This window comes from Peromyscus californicus, unplaced genomic scaffold (assembly GCF_007827085.1).
Source record: "Peromyscus californicus insignis strain IS unplaced genomic scaffold, ASM782708v3 Scaffold_21__1_contigs__length_65335640, whole genome shotgun sequence".
Classification (NCBI taxonomy): Eukaryota; Metazoa; Chordata; class Mammalia; order Rodentia; family Cricetidae; genus Peromyscus; species Peromyscus californicus.
In genome coordinates this window covers 23,117,938-23,132,147 of record NW_026294514.1, presented here as the reverse complement: position 1 = coordinate 23,132,147, position 14,210 = coordinate 23,117,938, and the positions used below count along the sequence as shown (strand labels likewise).

General features: G+C 37.9%; 1 protein-coding gene across 11 annotated transcripts in view; it reads right to left on the bottom strand.

Annotated features, from left to right (window-relative positions):
• The window catches only part of Spag16 (sperm associated antigen 16), an 830,413-nt gene that overhangs the window by 774,136 nt on the left and 42,067 nt on the right, over positions 1-14,210 (bottom strand). For all 11 annotated transcript variants that reach the window (XR_008220862.1, XR_008220861.1, XR_008220860.1 and 8 more), the window contains exons 6-7: positions 5,042-5,149; positions 1,943-2,060 (exon numbers count right to left, since the gene is read on the bottom strand). Coding sequence is in view for 8 of the 11 variants with exons in the window: in XM_052749769.1 (XP_052605729.1) it covers positions 1,943-2,060; positions 5,042-5,149 (226 nt within the window). In the remaining 3 variants the exon portion in view is untranslated. The remainder of the gene's footprint in view (positions 1-1,942; positions 2,061-5,041; positions 5,150-14,210) is intronic.

The window sequence follows — 14,210 nt, the reverse complement described above, 5'->3', positions numbered from 1 at the left end:
GTTAGAGTGAAAGCAGAGACTGAAGGTAAAGGGAAGATCAGGGTTAAAAACACAGTGTGGAGAACTAAAGAAGGTAAATAAGAGCTCACAGCTGGATATGAGATGGCCAAGTGGACCTGATGAGAGATCACCGGGTTCTAGGAAGCAAGGTCAGTGACACGGGGCCAGCTGCTAAACGTGTGGTAGGCACTGCTGTTTATCACAGATTCTTGCTTTTAATGTATGGCTTTTAACGCAGCTATTCTAACAGACTAAGTTGTAAGTGAGGATGGCTTCTAACAGGCCTGAGACAATGAAGAATGAAACCTAGACTATCCCATGGACACGAAGGTAACCAAGAACATTGCAGCTACTTCTTGGTAGCTGTGAGAACCAAAAGAGCTCTATATAATTAACACTTAGGACACCTTCAGGGTCAGAGACAGCAACACCAGCCAAGGACTAATGACTAACGGACAGTCAACATCAGCAACTTACAAAACCATAGAACCAGAACAATTAACAGTTAGTGAGGCACATGCAAGGACTGAGGTAGAGAAGCTGGCCAAGTAAGCAACAGCTGTCGAAGGCGATTACTAACAAAGCCAGAATCAACACGAATACAGGTGCTCTTCAAATGAGCAGCTAACTGGATGAAGAGCTCTCAAATAGCACATAAGCATTCCTTGGTTAGCCTGGGGGTGCACATCTAGAACTTGTGGACTGCTCACTTGGTTGGCCCATGACAAACCAAAGAATTAACCAAACTCAGTAGAGCCTCTGTCCAGTTTCTGCTAATGTCCTATAAAAATGATGGACAAAAGAAATTCAGTAGATTTTTCCCTCCCCTGGAAACCACATCTTCTCTGAGTTTCTAGCAATCTTTCTCAATTTCTTACTATTGTGTAAAAGCTCTTGACAAGACTTGCTTCCCCTTTTTCATACTTCCATGAGAGGCTGCATCATTAAACCCAATTGGTGGGATACAGCAAAATCAGAGCCACTGTCCCAAGTCAACCTTTGAGGACTGTGGGTGCACAACATTTTAGGTCCTTAGAGCATACTTAACCAGGCCAACTGTCACTCTCAAACTCTATGTATCACCTAAGTAACTTGTCGGATGCTGATGTGAGTAGCAGTCAAAGCTGGCATTTAAATCCAAGTTGTCATTGTTTAACTACAATGGCTGAATATTTTCTTCTAATTGTACTTTAATGATCTATTAATTCATGCTTAAGTTATATGTTAATTAATTAAATAACAATAATCATGGGTTTTTTTAATAGATAAGATACTTTTTCTTCATGTTTCCAAATAAATTTTATATGCAAATTTCTGGATAATGTTTTAAAACTTATCTCAGAAAACAAAACCATTATTGTACGCATAAAAAAAAAAGAAATGAATGACTAAGGGTTGGAGCAACAGCTCAGTTGGCAAACTGCTTGCCACAAAATCTTGAGTTGACTCCCCATAAAAATGTCCGGCATGGTGGCACATACTTGTAATCCCAGAACTGGGGATAGAGAGACAGGAAAATCCCTGGGACTCACTGATCAACCAGTCTAGCATAATTGGTGAGCTGCAGTCCAATGAGAGACCAGTCTCAAAAGAGGTAGACAGCATGTCCGAGAATAAAACATGACGTCCTCTGGCCTCCATATGCATGCACACCCTTGTGGACCCACACTCATATACACAAACACACATATGTACACATGTACAGTTGCATGCACCGTAAACAAATGATTAAAAGTTGCCTCACAGCCGGGCGGTGGTGGCGCACACCTTTAATCCCAGCACTCGGGAGGCAGAGCCAGGCGGATCTCTGTGAGTTCGAGGCCAGCCTGGGCTACCAAGTGAGTCCCAGGAAAGGTGCAAAGCTACACAGAGAAACCCTGTCTCGAAAAACCAAAAAAAAAAAAAAGTTGCCTCAAGGTAAATTCACTGCCTCTTTCCTTACCTTCCCAACAGCTCGGTCTTTTTCCAAGGAGGTCAGCATTTTCTCCTTCAGTAAAGCGTGATGCTTCTCGTGCAACACCCTAATAGTTGGTTCATAAGATGCATAATGCAGTTTCAGCCTACAAAAGTAAAAGGCCCGTTGTGTCATCAGAAAAGGTAAAACAGTTACATCAGTGATTTTCGTCTAACATCTAAACCTTTTTCTCTTCTTTCATTCCATCTTTGTGTGCATATGAATATAAATGAGTAGCCATATAAAGGTCAACATACCAGAGCCAAGAAGCACAGAAGTGTTATTTCCTGTGTAATTTCATCTACCTTGGGTATGGGGTAAGTACAGGATAGGAAACCACACTTTCCTTACCTAGTTTTCTATTCCCAGCAGCACTTTTTGCTGTATTCAAATATATACTCAGAAAACAGATGTAGTTCTTTGAAATTTAGAAAGTATGTATTGCCAGGCAGAATAGTACTTCAGGCCTATAATCCTAACACTCAGGAGTCAAGGGCCAGAGGATCAAGAGCTCAAGGCCGATCTCAGCCACATAGTGAGTTCAAGGTGCATAACACCTTGTTTCACAAAACTGAAATCCAAATTTCAAAAAAATTAAATAAATATCATTATATCAATTAAAAACAATTCTCAAGAAAACAAAGGCCACAAACAATAGATTAAACCAAAACCCAGAAGTTTCATGTATACCAAAATGAAGGATAGTCTTGAAAACATGTTTCATTGATCCCATATTAAGAAAATTAAGTGTATAAAGATATAGTTTTAATTTATGTGTCTATGTGTCCATGTGACTGTATGCTGCATGTGTGCAGGTGCCCAAAGAGACCAGAAGAGGGTGTCAGGTCCCCTGGAGAGGGAGTCACAAATGCTTGTAAGCTGCATGATATGGGTGCTGGGAAAGGCACTCAGGTTCTCGAGAAGAGCAGCACATGTTCTTAAGTCCTAAGCCATTTCTCTAGCTTTAATGTCTCACAGAAGATAACACTACTTAATATATGACATAAATGCCTTCAAAAATGTGTTTGATTGGGAAATGCCTTCAAACTAGGCTTTAATTTTTACTGAAATTTATATGAAATAAAATATATAGATCACAAGAGTCAGAGTTAACAGTTTAGATTAACGTGTAGATCCACGAGATGATATTTTATTAAAATGTAGTATTCCTTACATCCTAGAAACATCGGAATCACATATTTGGTGTCACAGAACATTTCCTCACTGGGAGCTCTTTTCTTGCACCCAGCACACGTTTTTTCAGGTTACTCTGTGTCATATATATGGGCAACTGTATTTCATTCCATTTGTGCACAGTATTCTCTTACATATATATGAATTTTTTGTATAAAAATATGGTAAGCCTACCTTGCAATGGAAACCTTAGGATGTTGGAGATGTAAAAACTATGGTAAATCTACTGGGGCGGGGGGGAGGGGGGGGCTACATGTGCTGCGGTTGGCAGACCTCCAGGGGCGGAGCTACTCAAGACCTTCATAGCATAGAAAATTCCATCACAAACCCCAGATGTCACATTGTACCTGCAGGATTTTTCCTGCACCCTGCTTGGTTTCAGTTTGCTTGGGTTTGGTGATGCCTTGTTATACCACCATCCCTCCCTTTGGGATGGGAGTATTTACCTTATATCATTATGCATTGTAAATATGTAACTTGCCTTTTGATTTTATAAAGCCTTACAGTAAAGAAATTGCCTTGAGCTCCAAATGAGTTGGGACTTTTTTTTTTTTTTTTGGTTTTTCAAGACAGGGTTTCTCTGTGTAGCTTTGGTGCCTTTCCGGAACTCACTCTGTAGCCCAGGCTGGCCTCGAACTCACAGAGATCCGCCTGCCTCTGCTTCCTGAGTGCTGGGATTAAAGGTGTGTGCCACTACCGCCCGGCTGAGTGGGGACTTTTGAACAGTTCTGGAATAATTACTGTGAGGACTTTGCAAATTCAAAAGCCAAAAAAAAAAAAGGTATTTGGTACTATGAGATGGTAGCCCATGAGGCACAAAAGTCTTAGAATTCAATTATAAAATGTTCCTCATAGCTTCATGAATTCCCATAGTTGATCTACAGATATTAATGTTGTTAGGGAAGTTTGGGGAATTTTCAGGAGTTTGAGTCTTACTAGGAAAAGTCAGTCACTAGTGCAGGCCTGGAGGCTGTATACCCTGGCCCTACTTCCTGTTCACACTCTACTTCCTGACAGCAGATGAGTGTGACCAGCCAGCATCCCACCCCTTACTTCCATGCCTTCCCTGACATGATAGCATGTATCCCTCCATCTATAAGCCAGAATAAGCACTCCCATCCTTAAATTGCTTCTTACCAGGTATTATGTAATAGTTATAACTATACATAATAAAAATAACTACTAGCTTAATATGTCCCTTTTAATTGCATATTTAGTGGGTATGATATTTAAATATAAATACCTAGGGTTTATATTGGATATGGTATTTATAATATCCATGTCAACACAGAAAGTTAGATTAGGTGGTATGATCTTAGAGCAAACAAAAGACAATTTTATTTGATGGTTATAAACGGATTTGTTGTTTTATAGAAAAAGAATTGAAGGAAGCTAATGAAGGAGGGAAATCTGAAGAACATCTCCAAAATTGCTTCTGAAATTGCTCTTATAAATTCCAGCTAATTTAGGATATGCCTCCTAAGCTCAGTCTGTTCTTTGTCCTCCATGGTTCATCTGGTGAACATTCCATTTTCCTTCATGACTTGGTTCTGTTGCACGTAGGACACTGTCTCACAAGGGCAGCCTGAAGACACCACTCTACAGCTTAGCCACTCTTCAGAATTCAACTCACTGAAATACACCTTTGAGGCCCTTCTCTCACACCAGTCTTATAGGGACTGTGTCTTGACTGACAAAGGAACAGCAGAGTACATTTTCCTATATTTTTATTTACCTCCTCAGTCACACTCTCCAATGGTGTGACTATTCCTCCAATGCAAGGGCCTAAATTTCCTATCCAATAAACTTCAAAGAACCACTTTATTTCATCAGTCCCCCCGTAGTCATATCCCAAGAGCTAAAACAACTCTTCAACAAACATGAGCATCTCACCCTTTGAGGTCAGTGATCAGTTTGTTCTTTTCTTGCATGATGCGCTTGTGGTGCATGCGATGGAAGTCCCGTTCCTTCTGAGTTTTCAGCAGATCCTCTCGGGCCTTTCTGAAAAACACCAACATCACCAACCTTCAAAACAACTGCTCCCTTTTCCTACAAAAGCACTTTGTGTTCAGTTCACATCCAATAATGAATGAGTCGATGATAACTAAGGAGCACAGAAGGTGCTACGCTCTCACTGAGGGGCCAACATTACTTGTATGGGGTCTTACTGCACATCCTTGAGTTATGAAAGGACAAAGTCTGTGCTTTGAAAAATATGAGTCATACATAATATTTTTAAATCAAGTTAGAAGGTTTGCTTACAAGATACATGCAGAGGATAACCCAATTATTGCCAAAGAGAATTTTGGCTTACAAATTTAAAATATATATAAATCAGAGTAATTCATAATAATTAGAAATAAAGGAGGGAGCATACTCCTCACTTTTCTGGACAGATAATGTATTTGATCATTTAGTTCTGATAGTTTGGATAGCACAGAAATTTCAAAAAACCCAAATTTTGTTCTGTTAAATTAGATGAGAAATATGTACCAACAGATGATCAGATTATTATATATAACTGATATCCTTATGAGAAACTGAACATGTAGATGAAATTCTCCACCAGCAAAAAGTTAACTCCCAAAAATGTGAGCATATTATTGATTCAATCAATACAGAAATTGTTACACTGGGTAGGTGTTCAAACCTTCAAATAGAACAAGAAAGAAAATTCTATCTTTTTTTTTGGTTAAACTGGAGTTTGATGGGAAGTATTAATGGGAGTATTTCACTCACCTCTGTTATATTCTAGTCTCAGTAAAAGACAGGTTATAATGAACAAAAAAACAGCTCTCTATCCATATTGGATAGCTGACCACATGCACCTTTCTTGATCCTTTCACATTCTGAAAAATGAATCTACTTGGAGGGTGGATATGCTACATTAGGATCAGAAATTTGCCTTTGTATGTGACAAATATTACAAACTTGAGATTCACATAAAATGAATGCATGCATAGAAGCCTCAGTTTTAAGCTATGTCAGAGGATTCTATGAGGAACAGTGTCTGGTGAGCTGCCAAGGAAGTTTGTGGAATAAGGTTGTATCTCCAGGTTCCCGGTGAAGCATATGCTGATCAGTGGGATTTCTGATCATAAAATCAAATTATAAATGGTGTGTGGTCAAAGAGACATTGATACAAATTCTAAGTTTCTTCTCCTCCCTGATCCTTCAATTCCTTTTTGGATAAGTGTTATTGATCTTTACTAAGAATTTTTGAGGTTTTCATCACATACAAGTAAGCAATACCTACAAGCAACACAACACTAATAATGTTCATCTTCCACCCAATCCTCAACTTCATATTCATGCCAACTTTTTGGTATGATAATAAATTGTGATTCATATATTCAGATTTGAAAATTCATCTGATGAACATGCCAATACAGCTTTTAGTTGCATGTGTAGAAATACGTGATATTAGCTACAAGAAGAAATCAAAACCCAATAAGCCATGTGTTCCTCTCCTCGTTGTTATGACAAAATAGTTTGAAGAAGGGGGATTTCTTCTGTTAGAAGTCACAGTCACCATAGCAAGCAAGTTGTAGCATCAAGAGTGGGGGACAGCTGGTAATATTGCATCCACAGTCAGGAAGCAGAGACAAAATGAAATGTTGGTGCTCAGCTTGTTTTCTCCTTTTTACTCAATCCTGGACTCCAGGACAGGAGATGTAATGTTGCTAGGTAAGTCTTTATTGCTGGCTGATGACTGCATAGGAAACTTGCTCAAATCATGCAGCTCAGAGCCTTACAATCTTTTGTCTTTTATGCACAAAAATCACACCCTGGTTGTCAGTTAGCAAGAAGCAGAACTACAGAAGCCAAAAGGCAAGTTTAGCACACTTCGGGACTTTTTCCTTGAGGACTTTCCTGGAACTATGGACTAGATCTTTGCTTCCATTTTGGCAGGTGATGGCTTTTAAGGTCAAAATAGTGGTGTTCTGGCTTTTAAGGTCAGAATGGTACCTCTAACATGGCATCAGTTGTGCTAAGGTGTGGGGACCTGTTACAGTAGCTACCCACATTTAAGGAGGATCTTTCCTCTCCAGTTAAACCTTCCTATAACTCCTTCATAAAGTGTGTCTCTGTGGTAATTTTAAGTTCAATCCAATTGAAAATGCAGATGATCCATCATACCATGAATTTGAAAAGTAGCAATTTTCCCAGAGAGGCTAGGGTACAACTACTTCCCAATTCCCTTAAGTTGATCCAAAACTTTAGAACTATTGCATTTTAATTGTAGTTTTTATTTTAACACATACACACACACAAACTCAAGATACTAACTTTTCGAGACAAATTTTTGTTAATTTGTACAGTGGCTGCTGGGCATTCATGGTATGCTGCTGTGGGATGGTCTGTATGGCAAATGTGTTGCTCTGATTAGTCAATAAATAAAACACTGATTGGCCATTGGCTAGGCAGGAAGTGTAGGCGGGACAAGGAGGAGAATAAAGCTGGGAAGTGGAAGGTTGAGTCAGAGAGACACTGCCAGCTGCCACGATGACAAACAGCATGTGAAGATGCCGGTAAGCCACGAGCCACGTGGCAAGGTATAGATTAATGGAAATGGATTAATTTAAGCTGTAAGAACAGTTAGCATGAAGCCTGCCAAGGCCATACAGTTTGTAACCAATATAAGTCTCTGTGTTTACTTGGTTGGGTCTGACGGCTGTGGGACTGGCAGGTGAGAGAGATTTGTCCTGACTGTGGGCCAGGCAGGAAAACTCTAGCTACAGTATGCCATGACTTTGATGTCAATCACCTCAAGTGTTTTCATGTCATAGATTTAGCTTCTCATATGTTCACACAATTCACTAAAATACTTAAAACCTTCATGAAATATACCTTTACTAGTTTACTATCAAGCTATTTAGAATTTACTGTCTTTGCACATATTTTTTAGAACCACCATTGATTTGATTGAAAACCACTAATGTCCATTGATTATGGGGTTACCAATTAACAAGCTCACTATTGGTTCAAGAGTATCTCTGGAGTACCTTGGGATATATTACTAAATGCTTTGATATATATACACTCCTTCCCCTGTATATTTTTGCTTTGTTATGCATATGTATAATTTTTAAAGTTCTTTTTAAATTTTTATTACTTATAGAGATTTGTTGGTGTGAAGTATGAATACGGGCAGAGACTTGCAGGTACCTATAGAGATCAGGAGAGATCATAGGACACACTGGAGCTAGAGATCCAGGCAGTTGTTAGCTGCCCAAATGAGTGGTAGGAAACCAACTCTAGTCCTCCACAGAAACAGCAAAAACTATAGAACTTTCTCTACAGTCCCTATATTTATATAATTTTAATCAATGATTTTACCACACAGCAGGTACTTTCTATTCTCCTACTTTTGAAATTCTGAGGTTTATACAAAATTTAGACTCAAGTAGATTTTTTTTTTTTTTTTTTTTTTTTTTGGTTTTTCGAGACAGGGTTTCTCTGTGTAGCTTTGCGCCTTTCCTGGAACTCACTTGGTAGTCCAGGCTGGCCTCGAACTCACAGAGATCCGCCTGGCTCTGCCTCCCGAGTGCTGGGATTAAAGGCGTGTGCCACCACCGCCCGGCTAGATTTTTTAATTTAATTGATATTATATTGCTTCTGGCTAAGATCTCTCTATTATTATTTTTTATTGAAGCTAATATTCATCAGTCATACAGCTTATTTTTCAACATTTTTGCAAGTGTTTCATGTGGTTGATGTTAACAGAAAATAGAAAAGTCAGTATAGCTTTCCACGCAACAACTAGGCCTAAATTTAAAACAAAATACAAGAATTTCTAATTTGTGGATCTTGGATATACAAAGCATAAAATTTTTTCTTGTTAAAATCACCTTGAGATTCTTCAAGGAAAGTTTATGTTTGTGACAACTTTTTCCCATCAGTAGTTCTGAAGTCTCCTGGGTTTTTGTTTACTTTCAGCAGCTCCACAAGCCTCGGACTGTAGTTTAACCACTTGTTAACATCTGCTAATTAGGCATTACTAACTATTAGGCTGAAATTTTAAAGAATTCTTGATTCTGATTAAGATGTATACATTTCCTAAGAACATTGCTTTGTCCTAAAAACAACACAAAAGCAGAAAAATTGAAAATTACATTCTAGAACCTACCAGAAAGCTGAAGTGTAATGTGTAACCTGAAAGCAGCCTATGAGCCAATTGTGCTGAAGCAGAGAGAAAGACGAGACACTGGGTAACATTTGAAAATGCTAAGTACTGCCCGGTGAGTGTCAGCATGGCGGTCTGAAAAGGCTGGGTAGACTCAACCCATTTGCAAGTTCTTTCTCAAACTCCCTCCACTCTGGTTTCAGTGGGAAAGGTGGAGGACATTCAGGAGACCAGAGGAGCTCCTTCACTGAGGCCGGAAATTCCAGGGGAATGGGGAGAATCCCACACTTGTGTTAAAATTTTATGAGGTTGGTTAACTCATTAAAATTTCTGTGGTTATGGAGAGTTTGAATGCTGTAAGTCTGCAGCCAGATTTTCTTAGACTATGTTTAGACACCTACAGCCACTCACTACCCAGCTGCACTTGACCTAACATCTACCCTTGTTACTACTAGGTAAACTCCTCCAGAATGTGTAACAAACCACTGCCTTGTACCAATTCCACAGCTAAGAATGTAATCAGAGACACCTAAAACTAAGCAGGATTTATCCTGATTTGCTCTTCCTTACTTCTCCAGTGTTTTCAAGAATGTGTTCTAATAGGGCCTTGATTTGTAATTTTCTTTTCTTCTATAAAAACTTCATTAAGCCACTACATTCGACCATGATATCTGGGACAACTTGAACTTGTATTCTCAGGCCATGGTCATTCATATTTGGCTTCAAAATAAACTGTCTCTTGTTCCCTTTGAGGTGAGATCTGTGTTTTGGTGTCCACACTTTGTAACGGTGCTACCATGCCGAAGTGTGTGTGTGACAGTGGGTGTGACAGAAAGATGAAAATGCCACCAACTTCATAAGGCCTTAAGGGAAGGACAAGACAAATGGTAGCAGCCAAGGTGCTTTGCAGGTAGAGAAATAAAAAGGTAGAAGAAAAACATCTCACTCCAGGTGAGGGGGCAGATGGACCTCTTGGACCTGGAAATGCATCTTACCAAGTAGAGTCCCCTACTCTTACCTTAGAAGACACCCGACCAAGACCAACAACACAAACAAGGTAGTGCTTGATGACAACCTGAGTAAGAAAGAGGAGACTGGAATGATGACATTCCTGACCCCAGAGATCAAGGACACAAAAGGCTTCTTTGGGAGTGAGGGTGATCCAGAAGAGAAGGAAGCTATCTGTTGTCCCCTTACCCGCACCCCGTGGACCCAGTGAGTAGTAGGTGAAAAACCAGAAGTATGAGGAGGCATGAAGAAGACAAGTAAATGATGGTGGTGAAATTTTGTTGTAATAATAGAGGAATGTACACAATCAAAAACTTGTTTTACTTTATATTGGAAGTATGGAAATTGTGTATAAAAGAAAGATTTGTTCTCAAAAAGAGAGGGAAGAGGTGATATATATATATGAAAATATCAAAGATCAAATTCAATTTAAAATTTAAAATTCTGGTGTTAAATCTCCATAATTAATCAATAAATAGGTCCAACTATTTGGTTAAACTATTTATAGTATGATAATGAGATGACATTCATCATAGAAAATTCTTCATAGCAATGTGACCTTGGGAGTTATATGAACAATGAACATATCAGTTAGTGGTTGTAAAAATGGACATGTAATAGGCCTCAGTGTATCCACTTAAACAGTGAAAAGGCTTCTTGCCTTAACACACACACACACAAATACTCAAAGGGTATTTTTCATGATCATCATACCAACAATGGTTAAGGAAAGGGCAAAGAACACCCCAAAGCAGGCGAATTTTTAAATTACTAAATGTTGAGGAACGGCTGACTAAACAGCTAGGATGGCTGGGATTTTGAACTCATCTACAACCCTTTCCCATAGACTTCCACCATCATCATCACCATCATGACATTATGAATACGTAGTATTATAACAGAAGTGTTATATTCAGTTCATCTAACAGATTTGTCTTCCAAAATCAGCAGTATAGCAATAGGCAGTTAAATTATCGCTAATGGTCCAAAGATGTGGGGGTATGATTAACACTGTACATCTTTATAAAAAGTAAACTTGGGGCTGGAATGACGACTTGGTAGTTAAGAGAATGATGCTCTTGCAAAGAACCTCGGTTTGTTTCCCAGCACCACATGGTGGCTAACCACCACTCATTACTACAGTTCCAGAGGATCTACCGCCCTCCTTTGGACTCTGTGGCTACTCCACACACATGGTGCGCAGATATATACGCAGTCAAAACACCCCTACACATAAAATAAAAATAAAGTTTAAAAAGTAAACTTTCATGAGAGTGTACTTTATGTTCATTAAAACTGTTTTATTTAATTTATTTAATGAATTACATACATATATACCTTATTTCTCCTATTTGAAATAGAAAGTCTCAATAGGTTAAAAAAAATGCTTGGAATATGAACTACTGCAAAGTTCACTAACCAGAATCTCAAATGTGAAGCCTCGCCTCAACTCACTTTTCAATACGCATTTAGAAACCTATTTGTGCTCATCCCGGGAAGGAAAGCATAGGAATTGATTGAAGTATTAGACTTTAAAGTTTTCCTGACCATTAAATTGGTTTTCAGGGACTTGCTCTCTGTTTGCACAAATGAAGTCTACTCAGTAAAACAATTTAAATTCATTTCATGCTGATGCTCCTCTTATTATGACCTTCCTGCTGCCCATCTGCTTAATAAAAGGAAAATAGAAGTTAGAATAGAGAACGGAATAAAATATTCATGTGAACAATTAATATTTTAAACTCATCATATCTGCTCATCACATTAGTATAGCATCTTTGTGCTAAAAGAAAAAAAAAACTTTTATTAACACAGACAGCAAACACTGAGCTTCTGTTTCAAGTACAATGGAGACTTATTCAGTGAAACTGTCTACTTGAACTTGTGTATCACAGAGAATATTCATACATGCCTTGTCTTAATGAGATGTTACAATAATCATCAAGCCTCCCAGTTTGGGACACCAGCACCTACCCATCTATATTTCAACCACATAAATATTAAGATGTGTGTATTCTTAGCAGAGCATGACACTCAATTTTCAACATAACATGAATGTGATTTAGTACCATGGCCTTAAAATCATTCTTAAGTGAAAAGCCGCAGTGAAATAATTTTATCAATAAATTTAAGCAATTATTTTGGGATGGCTATTTAGTACTGAAGTTATTGAATTACTTCATTATCATAATTTGGCAAGGTAAAACATAGAAATATTTCTGTTTACTTGGACCAACCAAAGCAGGCCATCCTTGCCGGCATATTTTTCTCACTGATAACAATAATTATAAAATTACCAAGTATTTCATTATCCTCGGTTGCTGATAAATGAATTACACTGACCCATAAAAATTAATATTGGAATAATTGTTGAAGAGCCAAATGGAATTCAGCCAGATTGAAGGAAATTTTCATTATATTTTTAACAGCAAAAGGAAGGGGTATAGCCACATCCAGAAAAAAAAAAATACCTTCTTAATTTAACAAGCAATTACCTAAACACTAAAGCATGAAATTTTATGGGCTTTGTATTATCTTTATTTTCACAGTGTTTGTTTCTGAAAGCCATTAAATTAAATGGGTCTTCTCAAAGCCGGACACTCTTTGACCTTTTATAGAAATAAATTTTGTACTCAAAATCAGGGCCCTTAAGAAAGCACCTGTTTTCTCCTCCATATTAATTGCATTTAAATTGAACTTTCTTTAGGCCTATACTTTCTGGAAAAAGTAATAAAGTATTTCATTATTTTTAGAACAGTACTTTTCTGTCTTTAAGTTTGTATTCTAAGTATTATTTTTCATCACATATTTGGGGGCTCTTTATATACCCTTTCGGGTCTGTGTTATATTTCCTTAGTGTAAAGATTCAGAAATGGAAAACAACCCTCTAAATGGAGCAAGACTTAGCTTGGCAGAAAGTTGCTTAAATTGTCATCATGGGAAGGAAACAAAGCCCACTCCCAAAAGTGTTACAAAGACAAAAAACCATCAACTAACTACTCTAAAAATTATTAACAGCTAACAATAAACCTAAATGATAGTTGAATGATTATATAAGCACCAACTATGTCTAAAGCCCAATAATGGATCCTGGGACATGATGATCAGGAAGTCCACCCTGAAGCCCCAGATGATAATAAAACGTGAAAAGTCTTCATTTCAAGATATTTCATAAATAGCTACTATTAAATAAACTCTAGTGAGTGCCGTGCAGAGAGAAGACTCAGAGTTACCCAGGCATCAAACCATTTCTTCCAGAAGATGTGTGTCTATGTGAACACACAGAAATGTACCACACACAAGACGTACCTTCAAGTCACTGTCTGCCTCAGTCACACCCAGGTTTTTCCGTGGTAACTATAAAACTGTAAATTTTATGTGAAAAGATAAAGAATGTAGAAATACCAATATCTTGGAAAAGAACAAAGGCACACAAATATATACGTAAATTTTTTTAAATAAAATAAATATTTTAAAAGTAAATAAAGTAAAATGTCAAGCCACAGCCTGGGGGATGGGAATATTCATAATATTGAAAGTGTACGTATCTCAAATAGAAAAATATTCATAAAGTTCAATAACAAGATAAACAGTCTAATCAAAATTAGGCAAAGGGCTTAAAAATATAAGCAGGGCAATACCAACACCAAAATACCAAAAGGGCAGTAAGCTCAAAATACTGTGTTCATTATCACCTGCTCTTAGGAAATCACATATGAAAAACACAAGCTGCCACTACCAGTCTCTAAAAGGCAAAAGCAGAGAAGGCTGCCGATACTGTCAGAGACTGGGATAACTAGAATCCTCACACACTGTGTGTGGGGAACTAATGGAACCTAAATTCAATGTTGAAGAGTAAACTCTGGTTCCTTGTACTGAACAACATCAACCAAATTAACCCAGAAATTCCACTCCTAAGATTTTATA